Raw genomic sequence first — 10,644 nt, 5'->3', positions numbered from 1 at the left:
GGAGTATTATTTTACATACAATAAAGTTCAGCTGTAAGTTTAAGAACACACTAGGGCTGGGGAGATGGCTCAGTGGAATAAGCACTTCCCTGGCAAGCACAAGGGCCTGAGTTCAATCCCCAGTTCCACCAAAAAAAAAAAAAAAAACACACGGAAGTGAGTTTCAGCAAACCCATCACCACACACATTCAATAGAAAAAGGACACAGGGCTGGCCAGATAGCTCAGCGGACAAAAGCACCTGCTTAGACATATGCAGGGATGGGGGTTTGAGCCCCAGCATGCTGTCCCAACCCCTACCCCCATCCCTGGGCTGACTGAGACAGCAATTGAGGCTGGGTGTGGTAGTGCACGCCTGTAATCCCAGCACTTGGGAGGCTGACAACAGGAGGATCACTATGAGTCCATTCTGTGTAGTGAGACCCTGTAAACCCTGTGCTAAATGCATTTTAAAAAGGAAAAAGAAAAAGGGTGGCAGACCACCGTCCATGGGCCAGGTCTGTAACCCTGCCTCGTTTTGTTTTATACTTTTCTCAAGGGTTATGAAAAAGAAGGCAGACACTGCACGAAGCCCAGAACACAGAGATGCTTGCTGCTGCCCTTTGCAGATATCTGGCCTCCCCACACAGTTCCTCCTGACCCAGAGCAGGCAGCCCCCACTTCCGCCTGACACGCCAGCAGTTGCTTTCTGTCAGTGTGGTTTTCAGCCTCTGCTAGGATTTCATACTACTGACTCATGTAGTATGTTGCATCTGTGTCTGGCTTCTCTCTCTCAGAACGCTTTTGAGATTCATCGTCAGGTTTCTGCACAAGTGAGTTGTGCGTTCCTGGGTTGGTCTGCAGGGCTGTGGCTTCTCAGGAAAGGCAGCCTTGAGTATGGCGAAGGCCTCCCCTGTTCTCATCACATGCAGGCACAAAGTAGAAGAAAGGGAGCTCCGGAGGTGGCTGCCAAGGCCTGGCCTGCTCTCACTGCCCTTGTCTTCGCAGGTATGAACAACCGGGAGGTGCTGGAGCAGGTGGAGCGCGGCTACCGGATGCCCTGTCCACAGGACTGCCCCATCTCTCTGCACGAGCTCATGATCCACTGCTGGAAAAAGGACCTGGAAGAGCGCCCCACTTTTGAGTACTTACAGAGCTTTCTGGAAGACTACTTTACCGCCACGGAGCCCCAGTACCAGCCTGGGGAAAACCTGTGAGAGCCGGTCTGCAGAGGCCTTGTCCCAGAGGCTCCCCGCCCCTACCCATTAGCTTTCAATTCTGTAGCCAGCTGCCCAGCAGCGAGAACCGCCCAGGATCAGATTGCATGTGACTCTGAAGCTGATGAACTTCCATGGCCCTCATTAATGACATTTGTCCCCAAATCCAAACCTCCTCTGTGAAGCATACGAGACAGAACCTTGTTATTTCTCAGACTTTGGAAAATGCATTGTATCGATGTTATGTAAAAGGCCAAACCTCTGTTCAGTGTAAATAGTTACTCCAGTGCCAACGATCCTAGTGCTTTCCTTTTTTTAAAATGCAAATCCTATGTGATTTTAACTCTGTCTTCACCTGATTCAACTAAAAAAAGTATTATTTTCCAAAAGTGGCCTCTTTGTCTAAAACAATAAAATTTTTTTTCATGTTTTAACAAAAACCAATCAGGACAGGTGTTTTTTTTTTCTTTTTTATAAATATGAATCTATATATTATATGTCCCTGTAGATAAACCAAGTGGGTGCTATGTGGAGCCGTGGTCAGCCTGGGCCTTGAAGCTGCAGGACACAGTGGGAGGATTTTTACCTGCATCAAAGCACTGGTGTTATTCGGAAATCCAGCAGCCTCGATTTTGTTTTGTTTTTACAAGGCATGATTGCTTTTGCTTTTTCTTTTTGTTCATTTAAATTGCACTTCTTGCGTTCACAACTATACTAGGTGGTTATTACTTTGACTCTTTTCAGGAACCCTTGAGCTGAGTTCAGAGGTTCTGTTGCCAGTGTTTGCTCCAACTTGCTTCAATTTGTTCTTGAAACTTAAAAGCGAGTGTATCTAAGCAAGCGTCCAATCCTGCCAAGAGAACTGGAAGATGGATACCACACAAACTTCTTGTATAAGAATACGAATGCCGAAATGTTTCAAATGTTTTTTTATTTAATAAATCTTGTAACCACATTTAAATGGTCTAAAACCCACAGTATTGTAGTCTTGGCAACATACTAAACTTTCTCATGCAACTAAAATTTATGGGGAAGGTGGGGGGGGGGTTGTACATGTCCCTTTGTAAAATAAGTGTTTTAAATGTCCTGTACTGCCAATGAATGACTTTATATGTTCAAGAGTTCAGTGGAATAACTATGCACTACTTTACATTTCATGGGGATGCACAAAAAAAGTATTACATTTTTAGTTGCTGTTTGTACCAACCTTGAATTACATGTTTAACAACAACAAATCAAAAATGCGATTTCTATTGAGTTTTTAATACCAAGTAGCAACCCTGGAGTCTTAACTCTTTTTTGTTATGATTTATTTGTGAGTTTACATTTTTAAATTGTTTAACTTTCTTAATTTAGTAATTAAAAGAGAGCATTTTACATTTGAATTTTTTTTGTTCATTTGTTTAAATCACAAAAGGTACTCTAGTAGTTCTCTGACTACTCTGGTATGGGAGTCACCTGGTTGATTTAGCCATTGTGCAGTGATTTCCAAAAGACAGAAACATTCAAAACCTCTGAAGATGCCCCGCCCCCAACAGGTTGGGCAGCTTTCTAACTCATTCAGAGGATTCTGAAAGCAACACTAGGCATACCTTAACGTTTCGTTTATCACACTTTCTGACTGGAATTTGCTGTGTCCAGTTTTTAGGTGAAAGAGGCAATTACAAGAAAAGTCTGTTTGTGATGGAATCGTGAGCATATTTCCAAGTGTCTGTCTGCTTCTCTAAGGAAGCTGCAGCACTAGGAGAGACCCAGGTGTCACCCAAAGGGCTGTGGGTGCCCAGCCAACTGTCCAGGCTGCTGTGCCCAATGGTAGCTCTGGCACCTTGAGCCACCCCTAGGCTTAAGGCAAGCAGCTGACCTTGGCCTGTATGGAGAGAAGGGGTTAGGTGAGATTACCTCTTAGGTTCCTACAGCTCTAATAGCCTGTGATGTCACATGGAGACACACGAAGAAGACAGTGTTATTGTTGTTAAAATAACCTTTGTATTTGGAAAGGATTTCCAACATCTGAAGAGACTAAAAAAGGTAAAACAAAGATTTCTCAGATTAGCCAAAACATGATGATATTGTTTTGGTATTAATACTATTGCTAAATTGATAAAAATGCCACGATCTTATTGCACATAATTTTTATCATATTATTGGGCAAGCCACTAACACATTCTTGATGATTTTGAAAGGCAAGTTTATTTCTAATCTTTTCACCCCACTAAGGATGGATTTGCAAATATTCTCTAGAGCATTTTTGTTCGTGATTTAACTCATTAAAAGAAAAAAAGAAAAGAAAACCTGTTTTAAACAGACATTTTCTAAGAAAATGAAAGTGTTTTCAAGCCAAAGAATAGTGTGCTGGGCTGTTCTGAAATGCTGAAAATGGGGTTGCAGAGTGAGATTAAAAAGAAAGCATAAATGCAAAGAAATGAGGGAAGTTAAGGGTTTTTTAAGACTTTTTTTTTTTTCTTCCAAAAACTGAAGTGCTTTCAAGAGCCCATCTGGAGGTCACCTCCAGGAGGCCCCACCACCTCCCAGGAACCCGCTCTCCCCCACTCACTGTAGAAGTTCTGAGCAGGGAAATCACATTCCCTGGCCAAAGTTTCCTTGTTATGAAGAAAGTTAGCAGCTGGGGTCAGATAGTGCTGAATGGGTTTAGTAACGTGCTCCTGAGTAAGTGTGCCTTGTTCCCTTGGGAGAGCTGCCATTGGGCACTGGTGCTGAATGGGGCCCCTCTCTGGTCAACTGTCTCTTTAAAACTCAAATAATGAACCTACTGGAAAAGAAAGTTCATGAAGTCCGGGCGTCCTAAGTGCAACAGGAACATTCCCATTCACCCCGTTCTGGTTGCAGCTTGTGCTGTCCCCAGAGGCTGCTTCAGTCAGGGTGTGCAAATGGCGAGGACCAAGAGCCCCTGTAGAAGCGGGTGCCCAATCATGCTATGTCTGGTATAGACCAGAAAGACGCATTTGGCTCTGCTGTGTGTCAAGAGGAAGCAAGTGTTTTCAGGAGAAAAGCGAAGGCCTTGCCTGAAGGCTCCCTCAGACAGCCACGCGACTGAAGGGCTCCTGACAACACCACAGGGTGTGTATCCACCTTGAGAAAGGCAAGAGGCCTCCTGGGGCTAATGCTTGGCAGCACAGGATTTTTCTAGCAGCACTGGAACTGTGAAATTGTAGGTTCCCATGGGGCCTCAACAATTTCTACCGTATTAATTGGAACGGTTTTTTCATGAATCTTGAAAGCAAATGAGGTTTTTAATGGCATGCAGACGGTTATACTACAGTCCACCGCAAAGGGGATGACACCTATGTTTGTCATGACGAGAGAACCTCGGGCAGGCAGGTGTCCTCACAGATTTGAGTAACACCGTGTTTGGCTCATTTGTTCCTGAAAGGTTTTGTAATGAACTTAGATAATCTTTGTATTGGCTTTCTTACCATTGTGTATTGGAATGTTAAAATCAAGTTAGATTGTCAAAAACATCTGTGGAGAGGAAGATGGGGAAAGAGGGAAGAAAACTACCTTTGATTTTAGAGAAAGAAAAGGAACCTCAAGCAAATTTTGATTCCAAAAACAATATGGTAGGATATGGTACTATTACTAAAGCAAGGACTGGGGAGATGGCTCAGTAGAATAAGTGCTTGCCTGGCAAGTGCAAGGGCCTGAGTTCAATCCCTGGTTCTGAGAAAAAAAAAAAAAAAAGACTATTACTAAAGCGTTATTAATTATACTGTTATTCTCAACAATTGATTAAAACTGTAGAAGAGTGTAATGAAGGGATAGTACTTTTAATGTCTCTGAAATACAAAAAGAAATTTTCTTAATAAACTAAATCATACTTCATTGTTTTGCAACACGCAAAATATTCAGAATCCCATGGGGAGCTGAGGCTGTATCTCAGTGGTAAGGTGCTTGACTTCAATCCTCTGGCATCACAAAAAACTGTAATTTTGAGGCTGGAAATAAAAACGAGTGACTTTTCAGTGTGTCAAGAATCATCCTAATAAGGTCATCAATGACAAACTACTGCTCTCCCAACAGCCAAAACACCATGCTCCTTCTAAATACTGCAACACTTGAAATTATGTATTTGGTACCATAGATAGATTTAATAATATCGCTCTCCTTGTAATGTGTTTCCCTGCCAGACTGTGTCTCGCGAACAGAAACTGCCTATCTTGTTACCTCCTCCTCGCACCTAGGCCAACGATGAGCTTATGGCCGATCGGATGATGGATCAGTGTTAGACAGATGCCCACCATCTGGGGGATGGATGGTTTGTCTTCGAATGACACATCTGCCTAAGAACTTGCTAAGCACCTAGATTTACTGCCCGCTGCCCTCAGCACTAGCCCTGCCCATGATGAATGTGTGGTCACCAATCTTCGAGATGGGACGTAAAGGCCCCATCCATAGCCAGAAGTGAACACCATTGATACTTTGAAGACTCATCCCAGCACCAGTGTGGATAAACCCATACCTCAGAAGCTGAGGATAGCATGGACTAAATGACACTAAATGATACATAGTCTTACAGTGACTTTGAGGTCTCATTTTGGCTTGGTAATTTTATGGAAGCCTGACATTCCATTTCCTAAGACAGCCATCTTTGTGTTCATGTAAAATTACTTACCCAGACCATCTGGCTGTATGGTATACTCAGCTTGTGGATTTGAATGGCACTGACACCCTGCTGCCTGACCAAGGGGAACTCCCGTGGCCCTGTGAGCTCAGTCTGTAAAACCTTTCTGCTGGTGTGGAGGGGGTCATGTTGGCTCTAACTAATTCTCTTATCTGATTTCCTTTTCACCCAGGAGAGAACAGCCCCGCAATTGAAGATGGGATAGGGAAGGAGGGCATTTGATGACGGGAAGGGGGTGGAAGCAACCCAGAGCCACCTGAAAGTGGAGGTCTGGTCCAGTCAGCCTGCTTCACCAATGCAGCGAGTGGGAGCAGGAAGGTTATAGACACTGGACCGGGAAGAAGCGACAAAAGCCCAGATGAGAGGAACCTTCAGGAATAAAAGACGGAGAGAACTGTGGATGCATGTAAGAGCTAACCATTCATTCCTCATTACAATTAATATCCAAAATTCCCCCAAGGGCCTGTGTGCTCAGAGGCATGACTTTTGGAAGGTGATTGGATGAGAGGGTTGGACAGTGAACTTGGTGCTCAGAGGTGGGGCCTGGCAAAAGAGGCAGGTCCCTGGGGCAAGGCCCAGATGCTCCCCCCCCCAGTCTCCTGCCTCCACCCTCTGCTTCCCACCTGCCATGCTGTGAACAGCTCTCCTCTGCCAGGCCCCAGTGCCATGCTGTCTTGCCTTGGAACCACCTGACTATGAAACAAAAACCCTTATAAACCTGCCTTCCCTTAAGTTGTGGGGGTCAGGTATTGTGTCTCAGCAACCAGAACGTGACTGCAACGTTCCCCACAATTATACTACATATTAGCACAGGCTAGACCCTGTACTTAGCACCACAGATTTAAAGAGAGACAACGTTCAGAGCCTAGTGAGGATAGAAACCCACTTATCCAGCTGTTGGGGAAGGCACCGCCTCTAGCCCCACGTGGGTGTATTGGGGAGGCTACCTGGAAGGAGTGCGCCTGAATTCAGTCTTCCAGACAAGTGCATTGCTTAACAGAGCAGAGCGAATATTTCTTGTCTCTGAATATGTTACCTTTCGATTCCCAGCCCCTAACTGGGGCTACCTAAGCTTAGAAATTAAAAGAATGAAGAAAAACCAAAATAAGCAAGAAACCTCTCTTCCCTTCCCTTCCTTTGCTCTCTCCCTCCCACCCCACTAATATCATTTGTTCTGGTCAGTGGACTAAATGAATGGGGTAGTAAATAATACCATTCAACTCCAGAGACATTTATTTATTTAGAGACAGGATCTCACTATAAAGTTCAGGCTAACCTTGAACTCACTTTGTAGCCCAGGCTGGCCTCGAACTCATGGTTATCCTCCTGCCTCAGCCTCCCCAGTGCCAAGATTACAGGTGTGTGCCACCACACCCCGCCAGAGACTATGATTTTTAAGCAGATTGTTCTCTGTAGTGTCCCAGCTGAAGCATAGTTGGAAATGTATTGATAGAGCTTGAGAATAAAGGAATTGGTGAGAAAGAGACTGAGAATAACTCTTACTACCTCTCATAGCAATTGGTAGAGGCTTCTCTCCTATTTATAAGCTCATTATCCTTTTGTTCCACTTACTAGGCAGGCTGTTTTATGTGAACTGTCATGCAATATGTAAATTCATGAAGAAGGTATATACTAGTAACTGCAAGGTATTCATTTGTTTTGTTCTAGATATTTTTCCTTTGGTTAATGATCAAGTGTCTGCTATGTAATAATCAATGAGTAGCTAATTGGAAGCAAGAGAGAATTAAATGAGTATTGTTGAGATAGTGTTTTAATGAAAAGCATACACGTAATTCTGTGGGGAAATATCACAAGAGATTTTATCTTTGGGGGGTGGTGTTTACAAAAAATTCATTGAAACCCCTAGTAAACTGGATCCAGCATATGAATCCTTTTGCTCCTTAGACTCCTCCTGAGAGATGACCAGGGCAGATACAGGGAGGGTGGCCACACCCCAGAAATGGCTGAGGAACCCGAACCGCCCTAACTGGAGCCGGAAGGTCTGTCACTTCCCAGCAAGTAAGGAAATGGTAAGCAAATGACAGCAGTTGCCTAGAGAATTAGGGAATGAATAACAATGCTTTCTGGTAAATTAACCATATTACGTCGTGCACAGGAAAGTGATGGGGGGAGAAATCCTGTTAAAAGTGGAATAATAATTTTCCCACATCATTTTCGCAAAATGCATAATTTTCCTAGTTCACTAGACTTTAGTTTGATTTAAAATATGAGCAGCTCCAGGACTGTTCACCAAAGCATAATTTGTGAGATAATTAGGAAGGGGAAGAGGAATTGACTGTAATCAGCACAATCCATCGTGAGCCACAGCCCCGCTCTCTTCTTACCTGGGAATTTCAGAAATATTTGTTTATACATTCCTGAAGGTTGCTAAGTGAAAGAGCAAAACATTAATCACTGTGGCTGCTAGTGCGAAGCCACGACCTCACCACGGGCGAGCAGGGAGAGCAATGTTCCATTCTGTTTGGTAGTTTTCTGCTCTCATTCAAATAAGTACTTGTTTTTGAATAGGAGGGAGAAAATGGAAATGTAGCAAAGCTACACTTAAAACGGCAAGTCAAGAACAAAAGCAATATGCATGCAGCCAAAGGAGACCTTGGAAGATACAGAGATAAAGCAAAAAGCTGTGCTTGGCTAAGATTCTGTTTCAAAAATCAAATGCAAAATGGAGAGCACTGTTCCAACTATAAAGGTTTTTACAATCTATAATCCATCTAAAATAAAAAGGCACTGTGACGGTCAGAAGCTGCGCTGTTGCTATGAATCACGAGACTTGCTCCTGATTGATGTAGCTTTTTCCAACCAGCATGGTCAGAGGTGGCGAGGACCTGCAGGTGCGCCAGGCGTCCTTCACCTGGACGGGCACCCTGTCACTCTGCATTCATCTCCTTTTTCTTTCTCCTTCTCCTGTCCTCTGTACCCCCCTTTCTTCCCAGAGGAGCCTGTATTTGTTCATTACAATCAGCCCCTCCCTCTCTACCCTTCCTGATTGTCCGCCTCTCAGAGGCATCCTTTGTCAGACCCATCCTGTTGCCTACTTTGCTGGCCTTCTGAGGCTGACCTTTTAACCCCACAAATCTCAGCACTTACCTCTCAGGTGCCATTCTGATGGTCCTCTCCCCACAATGCTACCACTGGCCAAAGACTCACCGGACGTTAGTCCTGTACCTATGCCTCCTGCTACTTGTTATAAATCACCTTTATGCAAGTAGAAAAATCCACCCTATCTCAAGGCACTTCGCTCCCATCTGCCTGAAAATTGCTGTAAGAAATACACAAAGGCATGATGAGTGGAATGTGGATGTGAGTGGTGCCCCCTGGAATTGTGCTCCACACAACTGGCCCGACTCTATGTGACAACCCTCTCTAGGTTGAAATCAGCAGAGCTACCCTGGAATCCTGCATTTAAAAAATCACAGCCACACTAGATCAGTCCCATTTTTTCATAACAGTTTGCTGCTTCAAACTCTAAATCTTTCAGCCATTATTAGGAAAGACAGACCCCAGATAGCAGTGCTTATGAGGCTGAAAGGCTTAGGTGTGGCTGCGCCGCTGCAATCCTTGGGCCCTGCCAGGCTGAGTGGGGAGAACTGCAATTCAAGCCCAGACAGGGTAACCTTGGAAAAAACCTGCCCCAAAATTTAAAAAGTGAAAAGGTCTAGGAATGTAGCTCAGTGGGAAGATTTTGAGGGTTCAATCCTTAGTACAAAAAAAAAAAAAAAAAGACTTTTTTTCCTCATATAGTTTGAGCTTTTAGCTTTGACCAGCCAGCTAACCAGACCAACAGCTAAAACTACACTGAACTGGCTTTCAGGGAGCATCTAAGGTAGGAAGCTGGAGTCTGAGTGTTGGGGTACAGGGGCGAGGTGGGCTTGTGTGTTCGTGGGTCGACCGTGACCATCTCTAGCTCTGGCTGCCTCCTTTCTCCCTGATAGTCCCATCTGTTCTGCTCCCTGTTTCTAGTCAGCACAAACTGTGCAGCCTGGTAATCTCTTGTTGCATAACAAAACACCCCAAAACTCAGTGGCAGAAATAGTAGCAGTCATTTAATTCGCTCACGAAGCTATAATTTGGGGGGGGGGGCTCATCAGGGACTGCATCACTGCTGCGCGCACTGTCAGCTGGGGCAGCTCGGCCTTCCCCGGGCCCTGCAGCTGGCTGCCAAGCACACAGGCTGCACATGGAGAGGAGACTTGGCCTCCCCACTCAGGCTCCACTCATGCCACGGTGCCAACCTCAAGCACCCCAGTGACTCATCGCAAAGCAGAGACGAGCTGCCCTACCAAGTCCTGCCAAATTTTCAAACTTCTGGGCAGCATAAATGATTATGGTTTGCAGCCACTAGGTTTGGGACCATTTGTTTTGCAGTAACTGCTCACCAAAATATGCAGGCTTTCCCAAGAGTGCTGTAATTTCATCCCCGCATCTAGGGTGCTGCCTACTCTGCAGCATCCAGGAAGCTAACTGCGGGGACCCACATTCCCTTGCTGCCCAGATCATGACTATGGATTAGGCTGCACCAGTGAGCATTTCTGCAGAAAGTCTGGAAGGCGAAAGTGTGGCAGCTGCCAGGTTCCTGCAGCTTGTGGCTGTCTCCTGCTGGGAAACGAGGTCAAGAGCCACCAGTGTCCAGCCTCCAGCTTTGTGGGTGTCTCTTAAAAGTCAGCTGCTGAGGTGACAGCAGCTGGGTTCCATGTTCCAACAGGCAGCAGTGTGCTGGCAGTGGAGGTGCACACAGTTACTGGCTTCCTGGCCACTTGCTGTCTTTTCTTAAGTATGGATTGTTTTTTTT

The 10,644-nt window shown here is 45.0% G+C and overlaps 1 protein-coding gene across 1 annotated transcript in view; it reads left to right on the top strand.

Moving 5' to 3' along the window:
- The window catches only part of Fyn (FYN proto-oncogene, Src family tyrosine kinase), a 215,799-nt gene extending 213,235 nt beyond the window's left edge, over nt 1–2,564 (top strand). The window contains exon 15 of the mRNA XM_023722326.1: nt 987–2,564. Within this exon, the coding sequence (XP_023578094.1) occupies nt 987–1,195 (209 nt within the window). The 3' untranslated portion in view covers nt 1,196–2,564. The remainder of the gene's footprint in view (nt 1–986) is intronic.
- The last annotated feature ends 8,080 nt before the right edge of the window (nt 2,565–10,644 follow it).

This window comes from Octodon degus, unplaced genomic scaffold, assembly GCF_000260255.1.
Source record: "Octodon degus isolate 3935 unplaced genomic scaffold, OctDeg1.0 scaffold00090, whole genome shotgun sequence".
In the NCBI taxonomy this organism is placed as follows: Eukaryota; Metazoa; Chordata; class Mammalia; order Rodentia; family Octodontidae; genus Octodon; species Octodon degus.
This window is presented reverse-complemented; position numbering and strand designations above follow the sequence as displayed.